Here is a 20685-nt window from a genome sequence, read left to right on the forward strand (position 1 = left end):
TACACCTATACATGTAGCTGCTTTGATCCTCCCTACATGAATGGGGAAAACAAATCAGGAAGCTGCAATTTACCATAGCTGTCCATTACAACTGCACTGCAGAACTACAGTCGTACCTCGGGTTACGAACACCTCGGTTTGCGAACAGTTCGGGTTACGAACTGCACACCCCCGGAAGTGTTTTCGCGGCACGCGCACGCGCAAAATGGCACTTCGCGTCGCGTTCGGTTGTTTACGAACTATTCGGGTTACGAACTGCGATCCGGAACGGATCGCGTTCGTAACCCGAGGTATTATTGTATAGCCGACTGCTTCTGAAACAAGCCAATTACCAGAGCTTCATATTCTGGCTTGCTTAGAAGGCATCAACCACATTTTCCTAGTTTGAACTTAATAGTTAATGGCAGCTTTCCGGCTTGTCACCTTGCTTGCATGAAAGAAGTAGCAAACTGGCTGCAGGATGCATATCCACCTCTCAGCTGCGGCCAATTTGATAATCCAAACATAGCCAGTGCACAGGGGCATCTATCTAACAATGCTGGTATATTAGCCCTCTTTTATGCAAGTTTAGCATGTACTTCTGACTTTGCTGTTGATTAAGGCTATATTACACAGACATTAGCTCTGGAACACCATTATTCAGAGGCTACAAGTATAACACGTGGAACATATATAACCACCCAACATAGTACCCTACAGGTTGGGATTTGATAATAGTGGGGTAGGAAAGCATAAAATAATTCCAATGTATTTCACACCTGCCCCCTTTGGTTTCAGATAGTACAGGGGTAGATGAGTATAAAAAGCCCAGGACACAAATTTCCACGGTCCTCTAGTGGCTATGGTGGTTCATTTGCTAGAAATAATGTATTTAGTGCTAACTCTGGAAGTGTATACTCAGTTTTGACCAAACCAAGCCTCCTAGAGCAGTGTTTCCCAACCAGTGTGCCTCCAGATGTTTTGGGACTACAACTCCCATCATTCCTGACCACTGGTCTTGCTAGCTAGGGATGATGGGAGTTGTAGTCCCAAAACATCTGGAGGCACACTGGTTGGGAAACACTGTCCTAGAGCACCACATGGGAAAATCTGGCACAAGGCCAAACTTTGCAGTGTTTGGCCTGCAGTCAAGATCACAGGTCATGTACTGCAAGACTGTATTTAGCATAGCATGGAGAGGGAGATTATTTTTAATTCTTATAATTAAGCTCCATAAGCTCAATATCAGTTGACTCCGTGAAAGATATTTCAAATGGTGAGGAGAGGAGAAGTGGGTCAAATTTAGGCTGGTCTTTGCAGGTACTGGTTTTGTTTTGTTTTTTTGAGGCTTTGAGACTCTGAAGGACTCTGAAGCTGCAGTAAGATCCTTGTCCAGTAGGTGGCTGTCAAAGAGCCTACTTAGGCTCTGCTGTGCCATCAAATTACAGCAGAAGCTGCTTTAGTTCTTTGAAGATTGTAAAACATGTGTACAAAACATTAATTCACATAAAAGGACTTTTGTATTTCCTGCTCTTCCATGTATTACATTTTCTCCCTCAGGAATGCAGAACCCCGTCTCTTCACTGATGCATCTGCACACCACTCACTATAAATCCCTTTAAAACATTATTCACATGTAAGATATGGACTGAAGCAAAATCAGTAATTATAGGAATGGGTTGGCTTCAAAGTGCTGAGCAACTGTGTGGGAAATGATTATGCTACAACCCTCTGTGGTAGGCTGATGTGTGGAGATAAAGGCCCAAACTAAACTTCAGACACAAACAGCAGCTGCTGGTGGGTGGTTGATATTTATCAGGATTGCAGCAGCCAGGGGAAAGAGATTCTTAACCCTTTCCTTCCCTGTAGTCTCAATCTGAATCTGCTCTTTGCACCGGAAGAAAATTACTCCATTATCAACTGCGAGTGCCAAGCTTGGCCTAAGGATGACAAATACTTGGCTTTTATACAACAATATTCATGGTTCAGGGGAAAGAGTTTAAAAGAATTTTCTCAAACTTTATGAATCTGTACTATCCTATGGATTAGTCTGTGGATGGTCTCAAATTCATCTTTGTCACTGCAGGCCCGGGCAGCCTCTTTAGCAGATTAGACCCTGCACGACAGAAAAAGGTTATCCTGCCCCTGGTAATGTCTAGAACTGACTAATGTTTTGTTATGGTCTGCCTTTGAAAACTATTTGGAAAATTTCCCTGGTGCAGAATACAGCTTCTAGGTTACTGACTGTCGCTAGTTATTTTGAACATACCACAACTTCACTGGCTGCCAGTTCACTTCTTATTTTTTAAAAAAATAGTTTGTTTTTTTGTTAAGGTTTCTTTGTGTTTCTGAACCCAATTCAAAGATCTGGCGTTGGCTTTTGAAGTTCTATGTGGCTTGAGATCCAGCTACCTGAACAAACTCTTATTCATCTGTCAACCAATCTGTGAACATGAAAGGCAACTAGAGAGAGAGGTTCTTCAGGATTGTGATACTTGGTTCCTTGGACTCCCTTCTCCAGAGACAAATATTACCATAATTTTGGTGCTAGGCAAATCTGTCAATTATTCAGTCCTTTGCTTACACTGTTGCCTTAATATACTGTTATCTGAACCTTGTATTTTATTCAACTTCAGTAAACCACCCTAGAAATAACACTTAAGGATAGTATACAAATCTTTCACAAGTAAACAAACATAGCAGGTTGATTGTAGGTAACATTCTCAGGGCCAGCTAATAGATACATAATTGTCATAAAATTGACTTGCGTGCATTCATATGGGAAGAAAATATGGATGAATTCAAAGCCCCTGCATTTCTGGTAACTAAAAAAAAGGGTGGTCAAAGCTCAACCGTGACTGTGTTTAACCAGGTAACTACCAATTCACCAGATTAGTTCCTTCATGTGATCATAGCCAGCACAACAATTTGTATTGTTAAATTCTGTGGCACTGCTGTATGTATAAGCAGTCTCCAATATATTAATTTCTAAATAAAACTGCTCCAAATTTCAGTGCACTTATTTCCTATACCGAAGTAACTACATCACCATAAAATGAGTATTGTCACAGACACGGAGATGTGAGATTCTGTAACATCTCCTTATTTTATATTATAGGAATACTTTCCAATATAGTCTCCTTTGGAAAAAAAAAATATTCCCACCAGCCTCAACGGGACTACTCCAAGGTAAGGAGTTTAAGAATGATAAACTAATTGGATTTTGGATTCTATCCTTGTTTGTTCCCATGGCTGCTTATTCCACATTTATATCCCCACCCTTATAAGCCATGTTTTTCATTATACAGTTCTCAAAATAAAAGGGAAATGACAGAAATAAATGATTAAACAATAAGACAGATGTTTTTAAAATATAAAATAATTCATTGAAAGGATAATCCTGCAAAATATTTTTGCACCTTTGAAATATTAAAAGGGGGGGGGGAGAGAAAGAGTAATAGTCTGAGATTTCTCAGTATCTTAATGCAAAGGAAGCTTAATAAAAAACCATCAAGAAAGGATTAACTGTTACAACATACCGTTAGACAATGTCAGCAATAAAATAAAACACTTTAACTTCTCAGTAGTTTAATTCCACACATGATTTCCCTTATTCACCTTCTGAAGTTCTTCCAGGAGCCTCACCTAAAGCTCTCTCAATTGTTGGTAGTATTCAAATTATAGGACATATGGAATATGTAAGCATTGGTTGCTATGGGTATGTTATGGCGTCACTTGCTACAGATTCTACAAGACAGGAACATTCTTTCAAAACCCTACTGAGAAAACCTCAAGACATGTTTTTATTTGGTATTCAAAACAATGGTACTTTTAAGTAATACCTCAAGTGGAATAGCTTGTCTCTGGAGGCAAAATTGAGGAATGGTAAAATATTCAGGTAATTTTATTTGCTAGGGCAAAATGGTGAAAGTTTCAGGGGTGATCAATATATTGCCCATGAGCTGCACATGGGTCTTAAACTACCTTTAGAGCATTCCCAGTAACTCCAGCTTTCATTTCAACACCAAAAGCTTGTAGCTTTTCCTTGTTGCACTGATAAATTCTGGAATGTTGAAAACAGGATGTCCAAATATTAAGGGTTCAGAAACAATGAAACAAGCCCAAATAATTATAGAAAGTCTCTTTCAAGGCTTGACTCAGAGGAAACAGTTCCTGAATAGTAATACTTGTCATGGGCAAATGCATGTGGCATCTGCTATGTTCTAATCTTGACAATGCTGCATAAATTTTACTATTCATAATCAAAATATGAATTTTTCTTAGCCTCCTTTCGTGACATATTTGTGAGAAAGTTGCCTGCCTTAGAGTCAATGTAATATAGATAGTATATCAACTTCTCAGGCCATCACCTCCATCACAGTTCCTTTAGTTTTCTCTAACACCCACATTTCAACTAAAACTCACAGAAAATGGGTTGTTCTGTATAAAATGACCGCTTACTCAGCTCCGGGGTGGGCAGCAGTTGTGGCCCATCATGGCTTCCCCTTTTCCCCCTGGGGAGTGAAAAGCCTCTTAGTACTGGCCAGCCATTGGGTCCTGCCTTGGCAGGACGCTATGAATGTTGGGATAGCCCACCTATGCCAATTTGAACAGCCCAATGAGGGGCAGGCACAGGGGCAGAGCCTGGGTGCAGATTGGAGTGCAGAAATCTTTGGTCCGGTCCACCAGCCGGGAATAAAAGCCTTCTGAGCTGAGTCTTGCAGCTCAGTCAGCCAAAGAGCATAAAATATACTTTTGCTTCAGAATGCAAAGTTGGATGTTTAGAGACTTGCAGTATAACATTTGCTTAGTTTCACTTTTTCCATTTTATAACAATGAGATAACTTTATATAATGGTGTTCACGGTGTTCTTGAAAATAGATTTTAGTAAAACACCATGCGGGTCAAAATGTGATTTGGAAACAGTGGCATGATCAGACTTTTTCTACTAGACATTGAGATTGCCCACTTAACAGTATAGTACAGACTGGAAAGAGAAGTTGCTGAATTGCAACTCATTACCAAGCTTAAAACCATGGAGAGACCTGGTCTGAATAAGGACACTGGATTCTTATCTCATTATACATGATCAAGCTTTCTTTAGCACCTCAGCCCTTGCTTTTTCCTGCAAGACCAATTGCAGTCGTTAACAGTCATCAACAGGTTTACCAATCCTATCAGCCAATCACCCATTCCCACCACCCTTCTGAGTAATACCCCTCCCCACCCTCTGACTATACATAAGGGTCTGGTGACTTCTGTTTCAGTATATCTGAAGAAGGGTGCATGCACAAGAAAGCTCATACCTATGACAAACTTAGTTGGTCTCTAAGGTGCTACTGGAAGGATTTCTTTATTTTGTTTTTATAACTATGTTTTTTTAAAAAGAAAAAACAAAATATTAAGATACTGCTTGGAGTTTTCAATATAAATCTTATACAATATATCATCTTATATAAATCATATAACATTGAATATGGATATTAAGGTTGCATACTCACATTTAAAGCACATCCCCCCTCAAGAATCATTGGATCTGTCGTTTATTTCTCACAGCACTACAGTTCCCAGGATTCTCTTTTTGGGGGAGGTGGAGATGTACTTTAAATGCATAAAGCATAAACAGCCAAAGAAACAGAACAGATGCTGCTTTACAACAGTTCTGGAAAAGAAAGTATTAGAATGAAATTCAGCTCCAGGTGACAAAAAAAAACCTGTATATAAGAAAGGCAAAAATAAGGATTAGTAGAAGAGTAGTGTAATTTCTTCCCATATTTAAGCTTATGGAACGATGTCATTATGCATAGCAAACTCAGGTTAACAGTTACACATTTTATCTTAGATGTTTTTATCACCCTTTCCCCTTCATGTTCAGTTGAAACATACAGATGCTTATTGCATTTGCTGCTCTCTGTAGTTCAATCTATGGTTGCAGGAGTCTTTTTGGTGTAAGAAAGTTTTGGCTTTTTAAAATTCAATACTGTCCTCCTTTGTGAACCTCTAAAATATTACTAGAAACTATCAAAAGTTGACACAGAGGTTTATTATAAACTTAAATACTATGCTGATTCCTGGGCACAATGGCAATGCCTTTGCAAAAGCAGGGATCCATGAACTTTCCATCCGGAAAGATCAACGCCCTTCCATCTGCACTCACAATTTACATGTCCTTTTCCTTGCATAATGGCAAATTTCAGAACTTTTCTTGACCAACACTCATATATACTATAGCTGACAATGCAGCAACTCCTTTATTTATTTTTTCCTTAGTTGCTTGTGCCATATCTGCACAGTGGCATACATAAATGAAATGCAGCACAGAAGAGCATGCTATGTAGTATGCACAAAGGTCGCAAGTGGCCATGGTTTTGCAGAGAAGAGATATAAGCTCTAACAAAGAAATCAGAGATACAATAATTTAAAAATTAGTTCATATTCTCTAAGGAAGCTTTGCTTGCTAGCTACTTAATACTGACTATATTAAGGTCCTCTCCTTTGTTGGTAAAAAAGAAGATGACCCATCAAAAGTTGAATTCTACCTCTGTGTCAAGAAATCCAGTTGTACTCAGTGGTCTTTTTTCTTCCAGCACTACTGTAGCAGAATTAATAGCCCAATCTTTTACTAAATCTTTCTGGCTCTCGTTGATAATAGGCCTATTATAATCCTGGCTGTCATCCACTCCAAAAACCTGAAAATAAAACAAATAATCACACACATTAACTGAAAGCCTTCCCAATTAAATTAAATTTGAATGTATGGGTGGTCCTCTAACAAATCAGTTAGCCAGTTAAAAAAAGAACAGAAACTTGAATAGTTTGTTGTAAAGTGTAAATCTTGCCAACAATTTGCTATTAAAAATCGAGTTTTGCAAGCAGAACTGATATGTTCCAGTTCTAGGGAAGGTTCGAGTAAGTTAACTACTCTTATTTTTCTAATGTTAGACAAATATAAAAAGAAGAGGGATGACCTAACTGTAAAAATAAAATAACTTCAAAATACTCTTTGAGGATTTTTTCCAAGCTTTTAATTTGTATATAAAGCTATGTTTATGCATTATTTGCTAATATCATGTGGATTATAAATATCTCATTGGTTTAAGAAAAATGTAGTCAAGTCTTGAGATATCTCCTCATTGTGCACAGTTACATATCAATTTACTTGTGTTCCCTTAAAACGTGGTTAAGTGTGTGCATGCCTGAATGCAGCAGGCAAAAACAGCCCACAGCAAGGAAGCTACCATCAAGAGAAAACAATTATGCAAAAATCAATGGTAACTGGCAAGAAGGGGACATCAGTCTTACTAGTAAAGCGAGTATGAGGTGATGCTGAAGACAGCTGCAGATTCCTTCTGCACTATGAGGAAAGATGTTAAAATACTTAAGTTCTTTAATTCTATTGCAGAAACCAAAGTGTGCCATCAGCACCCACAGTAGGCAAACATTACTCCTTAACACAGCCTTCAACTAATACCACATATATTATTATATTAACTGTACTTTGTACTTATTAATAAAGTTCCCATCCTCTTCTCTCCTCTTTTCTGCTGACTGATATACAAAGGAGCTTACATCAGCTGAGTATACCATTTACCTATTTCTGTGTTTCTGTCACAGGACCAGCTTCCTTGTACCAACTACCTCTACTCCACTGCATTTGTTTCCAGATTCCACTTACCTTTGAAGCTCTATTCATGTGCTATCCATGCATAGAAGATACACATACATGACAAACTAGGGTCATGCTTCCTGCCCCTGAGGTGTGCAGCTACAGCATGTGATGCTGGAAGGAGCATGCAACATGACCCCCCCCCACCTTGTGTTGAATCCATGTCTGAGTAAGGCTCAATTGTCTCCATTAACTCATTCCTTCTTGTTGATGTTCTTCTTTCACTTAAGCAGACTTCATCTCTCTGCTTATTTACCACCAGATAGGAGAATGCCCCTCCTACATTTTATTTCCCCCTTCAAGGTATTTCCAGAGCCACCAGACAGTTTTTCCAGGTCATGTGGCCAGCATGACCAAACCGCTACTGGCGTATGGAGGACTGCGGTGAGTGCCAGACTGCACGGAAATGCTGTTTACCTTCCAGCCACAGCAGTACCTATTTATCTACTTGCACTGGCATGCTTTCGAATTGCTAGTTGGCAGGAGCTGGGATAGAGCAACGGGAGCTCGCCCCATCACAGCGATTCGAACCGCCAACCTTCCAATCAGCAAGCCCAAGAGGCTAGAGCCACCACCCCAATACTTTCTACAGAATGAAGTACAAGTAACAAAATAACCTTTGTTATAATGGATTCAATGATTTCTTAAATAAGGATTTCAGGCTGTATCCATTGCTGTCCATGCACGAGCGGAAGAAATTTCCACTCATGCAGTGGGACTTCACAGTCGCCTGCCTTTCCCCTTTTACACAATCTCAAAATTTGCTCTGCAGGGCAGAGGGGTTATCCAGAGCAGATTAGGGTAGTGCATGCAGGAAGGAGAGGAAGGTGAACTGAGGAGGCCATATTATGATTCCTAGTACTCCTGGCATTCTCTGTTGATGGCACAACATAAAGGGCCTCCTTGACTGATCTCGAGTCTTCAGCAGAAAAGTAGAGGGAGAAGCGCTCTTTCATGACGATGTTAAAAATTAAAATGCATGGGATATATACTACTCAACCTTTTCACACAAATGTTTGACAAACCTGCAGTAACAATGAAAATGTTATTTTCAATCTGTTTTGCCTCTGAAAAGAAACCAGCACATCAACATGTCTAAATATGATAAGAAGGAAAATTAACACTATGGTGTGGGCTTCCAATTGCTGCTTAAGCCAGTACAAGCAGCTTGGGTATCCCAGTGGATTTTCTTTTGATGGTTGTGTAACAGTGTTTTACTTTCTTGACAGCCAACTCCCTACCCCACCCCCAATATTACAGACTGCTTTTAGATCTTATAGGTTTCAGAAGAAGCTCACCAGATGCTATGAGGCTCTCTGAGAAAAACAAATTTATATCCCTGCCCTTGGATTCATGAAACTTGTTATATTTGGATCCTGGCCACCATTTTAAAGTGATATTTAACATACTGAAATAATTTTTTTGTCAACAGACAAGTGACATTAAACATTTAAGAAACAGCAAAAGGGTACGTGTTATTAAAGACTATTTTGGGGGAAATTCCTGAATATGTTAAAAGTAAACACAAATTATCTACTCTCTGTTTTTATAATTGTATAGTCTATTGTTGTTACTTGCCTTGGGACCGTATGGTGAAGGGCATACATACATACTACAGTGCCCTGAGCAAACAATCTTCTTTTATTCCAGTCAGCTTCACTGAAGATCAATTTGAAAATTCACACATTTAAACATTTGGAAGTTGCATAAATTGTTTTCTCTAATGTATACTTTCTGCATTATAAAGTTATACGTCTGTGGGTATACAGTTGTCAGAAAAGATCCAGGTAAGAACACCTTGCATACTGTGATCTGGTCCCAAGAAACTACACCAAAAGTCAAAAAGCCAAAGGGTGATTTAGACTTCAGTTTCAAAATAGGTTTGCCATGTGACACAGGGGCAGGTATACCGTTCATGCAAAAGTGGCCACTGTCAAAAGCAGTTTGACATGGCATGGGGGATCAGTTATTTAAAACAAAACAAAAAAGTCCAAAATTCCACTTTGTGTAGCCTCTTTGAGCATGCCTAAAGTAGTTCCTTGAATTGCAGATTAAGTTTTCTTTTCATTGTCTGGCAAAAGTAGTGGTAATAAACTAGACTGAAACAAACCAAAACAATCAATTGCTCAGGCCACAACCCTACACACACTTACTTGGAAGTTATATTATTGAAATATAATTCTGATATAAATTTAAGATTGGGGTACCACTAATTCAAGTAGTTTGATATGGACCTGGCAGAAGTCTGTCACCAGCCAGATCAAATTGCCTCAGGACTCTCAATTTAGCAAGCCTTTAGAAAATATGAAACTTCAGCACTCACCTTCAGAATCTCAACCTGCATGAGCCTTAGCATTGTAAAATGCACAACACTGATAATGCCACATTCCTAACACTATTTCAAGAATTCCAACAGGTCTTCTAACCCCAAAACTTATAGATCATTCCACCACCGGTCATTCATCCTCTGTTGCTCATCAATACTATGGTATTTCTTGCCTCCACCTCAGCAATATTATTGCGCTATGCCATTTGAAAGTGTGCCACATAAGTCCTATTGTGAACAGGAGGTAATGGTATCTGTTGTGTGACTCACATGTGTTGCTGCCTTTTAAGCCTTCTGGGGGGAAATTTGCTCCCTTCTGTTTATTTTTGTAGCTCATGCCTCGGTGTTCTCCTGGGCATGCCTGATTATCTGCTTAGAGTGTGGGTGGTCTAGTTTTGGCTCCAACCCAGTTGTTACAACTTAGTATCAGAAGGGGTGATACATAACATCTAGATATTTTTATATTGTTTTAATTCATTTAGTGTTTAATTACCTTTTAATGAATATCCTTTCTATGCTTTAACATTTTCTATTTTATCTGTGTCATTGTATTTTTATCTGTAACTCACCTTGCAAAAAAAGGTGGGGTACAAATAAATACAATAATAAAAATAACAACATATAGAAGCCAGTTTCAGAAGGCAAATAGCTGCACTACTGTAAGACTAGAGAATTTTAAAAGTTTAAAAATGTTGTTTTATTGTGGATTACTTCCTTTCTGTGACCAATGCAAAAATAAACCCATGCCCCTAGGGTTGCCACATGGAAAATGGAGCAAGCTTGTTTTCTCCCACTCTAGAAACTAGAACCAATGGATTCAATTTACAAGAAAGAAGATTCCAATGAAACATAAGGAAGAACTTTCTGACAATAAGCAGCTATCCTATTTTTAAAAGACATCTGAAGGCAGTCCTGTTTAGGGAAGTTTTTAATATTTAATGCTGTTTTGTTTTTAACACAATTGGGAGATGCCCAGAGTCGCTGGGGAAACTCAGCCAGATGGGTGGGGTATAAATAATAATAATAAATAATAATAATAATAATAATAAATTATTATTATTATTATTATTATTATTATTATTATTATTCCACATTGGAAGGGTTCCCTCAGGAGATGGTGGGTTCTTTTTCCTTGGAGGTTTTTAAGCAGAGGTTGGATGGACATCTGTCATGTATGCTTAAGTTGAGGTTCCTGCGTTGAAGGGAGTTGGGCTAGATGACCCCCAGGATCCCTTCCAACTCTACAATTCTATGATTTCATGATCTGGTGGCCTGCCACCACATTGTGCAATCCTCTTCTAGTTTTGTTTGAGAGTGGGTCACACTCCTAAAAACACATCAAACTAATACACTAAGTTATTTGGAGGGACCACAGCATGTACTTATGTTCCGTGAAGCAGGTGATAATGCCAAGGAAAGTGTCCTAGAACTGCAGAAGGAATTTAGGGTGCAAACCAGAAAAGTGCAGCGAGGTCTGTGTTCTTTCAACCAGAAAACTCTCTTTCCAGCCCGCACAGTTTTCTTCACCTGTCATAAGCACAACTAGACAAACCAATAGGAATCTGGTAAGTGAAACTTGTAGGGAGACTGCAAAACACAGCTGAATCTAGGCTTTCAGCTTGCCACTCTCCTACTTGCTTAAGACAGGCAATACCTGCCCCCAGGCAAGCAGCCAAGTGGAAAATTGCACTTGCTTTTCTTTCCATCAGCAGAGCAGTTTTCTGCTGCAAAGGCAAATGCTGCACTCATATCCCTCTAATTCTTCTGCTCTCTGGATGCTGAATAGAGAAAACAAAGGGAGAGCCACAAATACATCCCACAGCATTACACTTAGTTTTCTTATCTGGGGAAATGCAACAACACAGTGCCTGCATCCACCTCCTCACTGTTGGCATTAAAGACAACAGAGACAAAGAGAGTATAATGTTGTGTTGCTGCAGTTGGAGAAAAACATTGACTAAGTACCAACCACCAGTGGGAACTCCCTACTGTATTGTTCAACTCTTCAATTTCTGTCACCCACATGTAAACTGATTGGGTTCAGAATACAGATGGTATCCTCATCATCTTAAAATGTATGTTTTAACTTTAAATATTAATAAAGCAACACTGGTTTTTCCTTAACAAATCTCAATGAGCTCTTAAAACAATCAAGTGTAAACATCTCTACCCCATATTTTGTTTAAAATAATTTCAAAAGTATTTCTGGGATACAATCCAAGGTCTTCACACCAGGGTCAACATTTGAAAATCAGTCACATACTATGTTAAGGGGATGGGTGATCACTTCTGTTTCAGATAGTAAGTTATAATAGTTGCTTGTTACTTTCCCTTTTCACTGAGGACACAAAACAAACACTTTGTATTGACTGAGAACTGCCAAGTACACACTTTCAACATGCCACATTTTGTTATTGTTAAAATACATCTATTATGATGATTTTATGTCAAAGGTGAATTTCCAGTGTATTTCTCCTATGTAATAAACTCCTCAATTGAATGAAAATTATTGGGACTTTAGAAGTATACCTGACCCCACAATCTTGGGGCTGCAACTTGCTTTATGTTTTGTTGTTTGGATCAAATACAATGCACATTTCATTTATATATTGGTACCAGCTGAGCATGGTGCATTCATTATTCACAGTGTTGTGTACTAAATTAACTTGAAAAGAATTGAGCTTCAACTTTATATGAAATTGTATCACAAAAAGCAGAAATTTAAAATGCATATGCATCATTCTCTTGACTTTTAACATGCTATTTGTTCATTATTTCAACTTTTATGCTGCCTTCTCATATAACTATATCAAAAGCAGTGTGCAGTAAAGTAACATGTAATTAAGAATTACTCATCTGATGAGAAATCATTAAAAATCACAAGTTCATACACTTGTACATAAAATAGCCAGAATACACAAATCTTTCAAACCAACATAATCAATTGAACCAATGTTTCACACCAAGTGAAACATTCCTCTTGTATTTCCTGTTATCTGCTGTAGTAAGATTTTATTCAGTTTCTCCAAGAGTGAATAATGGATATTTTTTTTGGCATGATTCATTCCTGAAGCAACTGGTTCAAGTTTTTATCCAAAATAGGATGCTGATGTGTTGAGTAATTTTAAAACAAAACAAAATATCCAGAGATCAAACAAAGTTCTTTTTCTATGAAACCAAAAAAGGAATCCATTTTCCTAGTCCTAAATCTGCTCACTTTGAAAATGAAAGTAACATGGAAGTTGAGTGCAATTTTGAAAATGCAAAATTAAGTAAATTGAACTACTGAATTAAAAAGATACAATTTAAAAAAATAAAAGAAATCGGATGCTTATTTAAAAGATATTTGCCACCTGAAATTTCAGTTAGATTATGCATCTCTTAAATTAAGTAACCTGGTTTAAAAAGAAAATGTGAATCAAATGTCAACATTTTAATAATAACTGTAAGGGGGCACCCACAGGGTCCGTGGAAGGAGGGAGGCAGGAGATCGGGTTACAGGGAGCATCGGGCCTCTTCTCTTGAGCAGCACCTCCTCCAGCTGGGAAAACATCCAAACATCCAGCGGGGAGGAGAGGGAGCTGGCCCTCCAGATGTTTTGGACTACAGTTCCCATCATCCCTGACCACTGGTCCTCTTAGATAGGGATCATGGGAGTTGTAGGCCAAAACATCTGGAGGGCCGCAGTTTGGGGATGCCTGCCTTAGGCTCATGTGCTCTCCTCTCCTCCTACCATGTGGCTGGGAGCAGGAGTTCAGAAGCTTTTGCTTTTAATTAGCCGTCAAACTATTATTAACATCATCTATAATTGGTTTCAAACAACCCAATTTCAAACTGGTTTCTGAAGCTGGCTTGTTTAAACGAATTCTACAATACATAATTGGTGACCAACGTTCTAGATCTGGCTGACACAGGTATCTGAAGAAGTGTGCATGCACATGAAAGCTCATATCAATGACAAACATAATTGGTCTCTAAGGTGCTACTGGAAGAATTTTTTTTAAAAAAAATTTTTGTTTCGACTATGCCAGACCAACACGGCTACCTACCTGTAACTACAGCCAGCTGTGGTTAACCTAAAGTAGTCCTGAAACGTATCTGATTTGAGGTCAGGAATCATACTGGGTGGGGAGGACAGGCATAGGGACCAAATGCTGCCCTCTGGTCCTCTCCATCTGGCCCCTGAGACTCTCCCAGGTCATGCAATGCCTCCTTTGTAGGCCACACAGACCCTCCTTGGGCAACACCCATTGCTGGCCCTGATCGACATCTCCCATGCTGCTGCATGACTGGAATATGTCATTAACCCTGATGATGCCTCTTGCCTGCCTGGATGAAGGCTAAAGAGAGTATATGGAAAGGCGTGTGAAGAAACTTTTGCATGGCTGGGATTTAGTCCACTGTACATGATGCTGGAAAAACAACAACACTGCTATGACTAATAAGTTCCAACCCTGGTTTCCAAACGTTCAAGGCTCTTAGGCTTCAGGTGAATGATCCTGCTTAGTATCCTTACTATGTTCATAGAAAGCTAAACAGAAAACCTTCACCATGTCTCCCCTAAGCAGATATACGGAAAGGACAAGGACAAAAAGGTTTGGTTTATGCTTTGGAGGCTAAGATAAAGTCTACTGAGTTGTAAGCCAACTCAATAAACAAGTCTAGAATGTAAGAATGTAGGAACATAAGAAGCACCTGCTAGATCAGGCCAATGGCCCATCTAGTCTAGCATACTGTGCTTACCATCCAATCAGATGCCCATGGGAGGCATGCAAGCAGGAGCTAAGCTCAATCACTCTCTGCCCACCTTTAATTCTCAGCAACAGGTATTCAGAGGCTTGCTGCCTCTGACAGTGGAGGTGGAACATGCCTACTAAGAATTAAGTCTTATTAGGATTAGAATTGCAGTCTAAATGGTTATAGCAACTATAGCATGCATGTTTAGGAAACTGTAACCAGCTCATTTTCTCACAAAATTATTTTTTATATATTTCTTGGGTTGCATCCAAGTTTGGGAACCATGGGGTTCTGCTTTCGCTAAAGGAAGGGGAATTATTTTTTTTGCCACTTCCTTCTTCTCTTTGCAGCCCCCTGTAAATCTACTGTGGATGGTCAGGGAACCTTGGGAGCAGCACAAGTGGTGGCCCTGCCAGTGAGCTGCAGAGGGTCAATATGGCCAACGCTCACAGCGCTAGTAGTCTCTTGTACCGTTGTTCATTGTGTACCGGTATGTGTATCCATTGCTATCAAAAGGAGAGCTAGTCCAGTAAATTTGCCAGGGAAAGAAAATAACACCAGGAGATAAATTCTGGAGGATGGCAGACTTCCTATCTCTGCTTTAAATGGATATACTTGACCAAATTATTAAGGTTCTTTTTTTTTAAGGGTGAGAGAAGAATCTTGCCAAATATTAGTGCTGAACTTTAATAGTTGCTTAAAAGTTTGTTTTATTACAAACTTGATACAAGACAGGTGGAATATCGGGCAACATAATCCTTGCTTCATTCTTTTCACTGTATAGCAGTCAACATGGTTGGAAAATACAAACATCTGTTTAACACATAGTTCGTATGTACTCAAGAAGTAGGTTCAAAATACTCTATTGCTGCCTAGTACAGAGTTTGCAATGAGGGATAAAATACTAAGAGATCAAAATGTGGCTTTAAAAATAATATATTTTTTAAAACACCCTGATTTATTAGAACAGGCACCCCCAACCTGCAGCCCTCCAGATGTTTTGGCCTACAACTCCCACGATACCTAGCTAAGAGGACCAGTGGTCAGGGATGATAGGAATTGCAGTCCAAAACATCTGGAGGGCCAAAGGTTTGGGATGCCTGTATTAGAATAATTGTAGTTACTAGGAGCCCACCATAAACAGCATGGATTGGGGTTTTAACAATGGCACTCTTATTTAAATTGCTTACCTTGTCAATCATCTTGCGAGCTTCTACTTCCTCAGCATTGGGATTTTCCAGCTCAATAGTGTAAGTACCTTTATCACTTTGGTCATCCTCCTCCTTTTCAACAGCCACCGAAACGACCTGGCTTATCATCTTTTTCTCCATGTCCTCAGTTGTACTTGGTCTATTCCCAAGACTTCCAGAACTTCTCAATAATGCACTTTGTAAGAAAGGTAGTGCAGCAGAAGGTTCTTCTGACTTTTGCTTCAGAAGTTTTGCATGTACTGCTCTTTGTTGGGCGGAGCTATTCTGTGAAGGTGGTAAACTGCCTTTGGAGTCACCTGATGGAGGTCTCACTTTTTCAGTTCTTGTAGGGGGTGCCGGAGAAGATGTTTCAGGGCACAGAACTCCCACGTTTTGAGAAAAAGAATAAGATCTCCTCTTCCGGGAATGGCCTTCATCAAAAAACTCGATCATAAAAGCAGTCTGACTAACAGTTGGCTGGTCTGAATGTTTCTCTGTGTCCTGGGATTTTGTGTGCAATTTCTTCTGCTCAGCATAATGATGCCTTAACTTTTCTTCAAGTGCTGCCCGTCTACTGTAATGCCTGTGTGCTCCGGCATTTTCTGAATCGCTCTGTGTTCCATCATCATGTTTGTTTCCTGCAAAGACAAAACAAAACATAGAAATCTAGCTCTACATGAGCAGCAGTAATGCGGAAAGAACCTCCAAAAGTTAAGTGAATAGAGAGACAATATTTGCTTTTCCGTTAGAAGCTCAACTGTCTGTTAGTAACAAGCTCTGCAAGCTTCCCATAGCAACAACAGACACATTCAGACTTGCCATGCACAATGGAGTCTTTTGCCAGCTAATCAGTGAGGGAGATGCATTTGAATTGTCTTATTCAGAAAACAGTCAGTTCCCAATCATGCTCGATGATGAAATGTGAATGTGCTACAACAGCTATATCAAAATTAGCAGATCAGTATGCCTTCTAAACTGTATTAGTACCTAGCTACAAATAACTCATGAGCCAGAAAACAAACCTTTGCTTCTAAACATATTCCATGAAGGGTAGAAAGTAAAACAGGAGTTAACAACTGTAGAGTTGCCACTATCATTGGAAAGCTTTTGGCAAGAGCTTAGGATTGGAACATTAGAGTTGTTTTCCCAGAATAATTTTCCAGTTAGTTATCAGTGTGGTTTCCGGAATACAATCTTTATTAGCAGCAACAAACAATTACGGTTTCCCCCCATATAACGAACGGAGATGGAGCAAAATAGGGCAGCTTTAGATTTTTAAAAGAACCCTTTTATAACTGCAGCCCTGTACCCACTTATCTGGGAGTAAGTCCCTTTCAACTCAATGGGGCTTAATTCTAAGGAAACATATTTAGGATTGTGAGATGCCTAGAGAAAAAGTTCTAGGTGAACATTGAATATTTGAAAGTAAAGGAAGTTTGAATGTATACAAAATCAAACATTGTAAGAAAATATATATTTAAACAGATTAACAAGGTCTTACTATAGTTATACAAACAACATAATGTCTCAAGGTATGTCCACATAATTTCTGGTCTGTGCAGTCCTGCACCAATTCCTGTCCCTGCTGGGCTACCTCAGCACCTAAGGCATACATGGCATTTGGCTATTGCACAGCCTTCATTCATAACCATTCCTAGCCAGAAAACACAAGCCCTTTGTACCCTACTTTTGACCAAGAACTGTTGTGCCAGTTATTACACAGCCTTTTGTCCATGCAATTAGTTATCTGGAAGCTCATGCTAGAGATGGTCGAAAATGACTGTGGACTGCACTGCTAATCTTCAATACAGTATAGTTAACTGGTGCAATATATTTGTGAGTATAGCAGTTACAAACGGAGAAAATCAAAAAGCCCAGAATTGTAGTTAGATACAAAGATGCTCAATTTACTAAGTATGATAAGAAGGTAGTCCATCTTCGGAACATTGTGATCTTCCTGGGATATGGGCTCTTCAGCCTGCTGTTCTAAATTTATATTTAGTAGTACAATAAATGCTGATTATGGAAACTGCACTAAAATTGGCTTGAGAATTCATTAAATCATGCTAATGATATCTTATGTAAATTTTCCTCCTAAAGAGCAACCTTCTTTTAATGCATAATATGCAGAATTACTTACAGGATACCATTTAAAGTTTTGAGTTAATTAGTTACAGTTTTGGAAGAATTTTCAAAGAAGAGTTCTAACTTATATGAATTAGTTACAGCATTCTATTTTACATTGAGTGTGCCAGAGTAAGTTCCTTAATAGAAGAAATAAAAACACATTTCAGCTGAAATAATTTGAAATATATACTTAATTTTGAGTGAGTATACTAGGTATTACCATTACAGACTAAATATCACTCATAAGATCAGACAAAGCATCCTGAGAGATTTGTATGAAGTATAATAATATAACTGCCAGTCAGTAGGAAGATGTGGGTGAGCAATAAAGTGAAATAATGTTTTAAAAATATGAGTTGTAAAGGACTTTGATTTAGTAAGGGTAATCTGAAAGGCAAACCAAAGGAACGTTTTTCAGTCAAACTTAAATTACTGAGCTGATAAAAAGGAATAAGAAAATTAGAAAACAATTTAAACCTGTTAAAATTAAGTTGAAGTCTATGACCTATATTCACCAGCTTTATAAAGCTTAATGAAATGTTCACCTCCATTTTTCTTATGTCTGCCCAAAACCCATTTTAAGCAGCTTGATTCCCCCCCTTCAACCGTTCAAAACTTATTGAACATTAAACTTTATTGAAAAGTGATGCTTGAACATGGATGCATTTTTAATCTTTTGTGAATACAACATTAGCAAGTTTGCTTTGGTATTTGTGTTTTGTAACTGTACCAGTGCTATAACATCACAAGCTTTGAATAAAAAGGTATTTTTTTGGGGGGGTTAAGGTGTCTTGGCAGAATTGGTTGTCACTTGATGCTTTGTCTAAAACATTCTGGTCTGTAAGAATTCTAACAGAGTGTAGTAAATGTGTACAATTCCAGTTAGCATACTTACTGCTGAATATTCAAGACAAAGGAAAGAAATACAGCTGAAATTATTTGTTTTACCTTTCAGTCTCCTCAAGTAGACTGGAACATCACTCTTAATACTTTTTGAATCTTCCTCTGTTGATTCCCAGATCATTGTTGGGGGATTGTTTTGTGCTAACCAGTTTGCCACTTTGCTCTCCGGTGCCATCATCACAGTTTGAAGCCCAGGAAGATCCTGGGCACCAGAAGGAGAAGGCTTCTTAGATTTGTGGCGCTGATCGGGAGTGAATTTTGTAACATGATCTTTGATGGTTACTTTTCCTGGGGTGCTGTCATCAAATTCAATAGTAAATGAAGCATGCCCTGCCCCTGCTATGTGTGTGTCTTTTGTTGGGATCTCATGAATAGTACCCTCAGGTATTTGGGAATGTTGATGGGATTCCTTTGTAGGGATTTCAAAATAACTTGGCTCCCTACAGAAAGGATAAGTTTCTTCTTCACTTGCAGCTGCAGATTGCTCCTCAGCTTGCTTGCCATCTGTGCTGCATCCTATTAAGAAAAACAAAGAAATTGAAATTCTCCAATATTGCAAAAGCCGAGGCTTCAAGGAATTTCAGAGTTCACATAAAAGCCAGGAGACAATTCTTGGGGAGGACATAAGAAGAGCCCTGCCAGATCTGATCAGAGGTCTATTTAGTCCATCATCCTGTCCCCAAGTTGCCTGTGGGGAGCCCACGAGCAATGCAGAAAGACTGAAAAGTAGAGCTCCAGAATTGCAAGTCTTCTCTGTTGATAGTTCCATATTGAAGACAGGCATGAAAGTACGCACGTCTAATGGAAAGAAAGCTCACTAAGAATGTCAAAGAAACAAGTTCATGGGTATCAAAAGATTACACAATTGAATAGAGCCATGGGGAGGGGTATCTTTGTCTTCTTCATCTGCATGAAGTCCTGAAGAGTAAATATGAACTTGGCTTTAATTCAGATTTTAATATATCCCTGCCAATGGAAGCAAACAAGCTAGATGGCAGTGACTGAAGACACTTCTGAAAATCCAATGCCGAAAGTACAGTGCAGGAAAGGAAGATAAAATTAAAATGGAATGTAACGTCTATAAGCAGTAAGAAACATGCAGAAGTTTGTAAATATCTTGCTTTTTGATGGATAAAGAAGCAGGAGAAGAGAGGAACAGTGTACATTCTGAATAAATGCTAAATCCAAGCTTTTGTGGAGCTGCTAGCAAAACATTATGCATTCAGCACAATAAGCTTGCTTGCCAGGTATTAGAGATTTGAATGCACCACAAGCAACTGCTGCTGAAGTGAACACTGGTAAGTCGATTCCAATGACTGAAAGGGGCAATATCATTTATTTTTCAAGATGCACATAAAGTAACAAAACAGATAACTTCAAAACACTAGCACATTTTAAAGAAATCTATTTACATATTTGCTCTGTGGATGAAAATGGTACAATGTCATGCAAAATTCATTTTAAAATGGGCAGCACAGCAAACAGAATATTCAAATGATTTTCAGGAGTCATGTCATTTAATTTTACTATTGTTTCTCTAAAAAGAAGAAGCTAAAAAGCTGGGGCGCGGGGCTGGCTGTATTTCATGTTAAAGTGTTAATGAATTCCAGCGCAACATACAGCTGATGACACTGGGGAATGAATGTTATTGGAAAGGGATCAGAGAACTGGTACACAGTATCCTGTGATCTTCAGCCTCAGCAGAAAAGCAGCCGATGAGGTTTACTTTGTTTTACCACAGTGTTAAAATATAAAAT

The 20685-nt window shown here is 38.8% G+C and overlaps 1 protein-coding gene across 10 annotated transcripts in view; it reads right to left on the minus strand.

Annotated features, from left to right (window-relative positions):
- Positions 1-20685, minus strand: part of CEP170 (centrosomal protein 170) — a 70697-nt gene that overhangs the window by 20121 nt on the left and 29891 nt on the right. For 7 of the 10 annotated variants that reach the window (XM_088666481.1, XM_088666480.1, XM_060272879.2 and 4 more), the window contains exons 8-10: positions 18974-19444; positions 15899-16536; positions 6519-6668 (exon numbers count right to left, since the gene is read on the minus strand). In XM_088666481.1, coding sequence (XP_088522607.1) covers positions 6519-6668; positions 15899-16536; positions 18974-19444 — 1259 coding nt within the window. The remainder of the gene's footprint in view (positions 1-6518; positions 6669-15898; positions 16537-18973; positions 19445-20685) is intronic. The other 3 variants (XM_060272876.2, XM_060272875.2, XM_060272874.2) reach the window with 1 other exon arrangement.

The sequence above is a fragment of the Zootoca vivipara genome, chromosome 3 (assembly GCF_965207765.1).
Source record: "Zootoca vivipara chromosome 3, rZooViv2.hap1.1, whole genome shotgun sequence".
Lineage (NCBI taxonomy): Eukaryota > Metazoa > Chordata > Lepidosauria > Squamata > Lacertidae > Zootoca > Zootoca vivipara.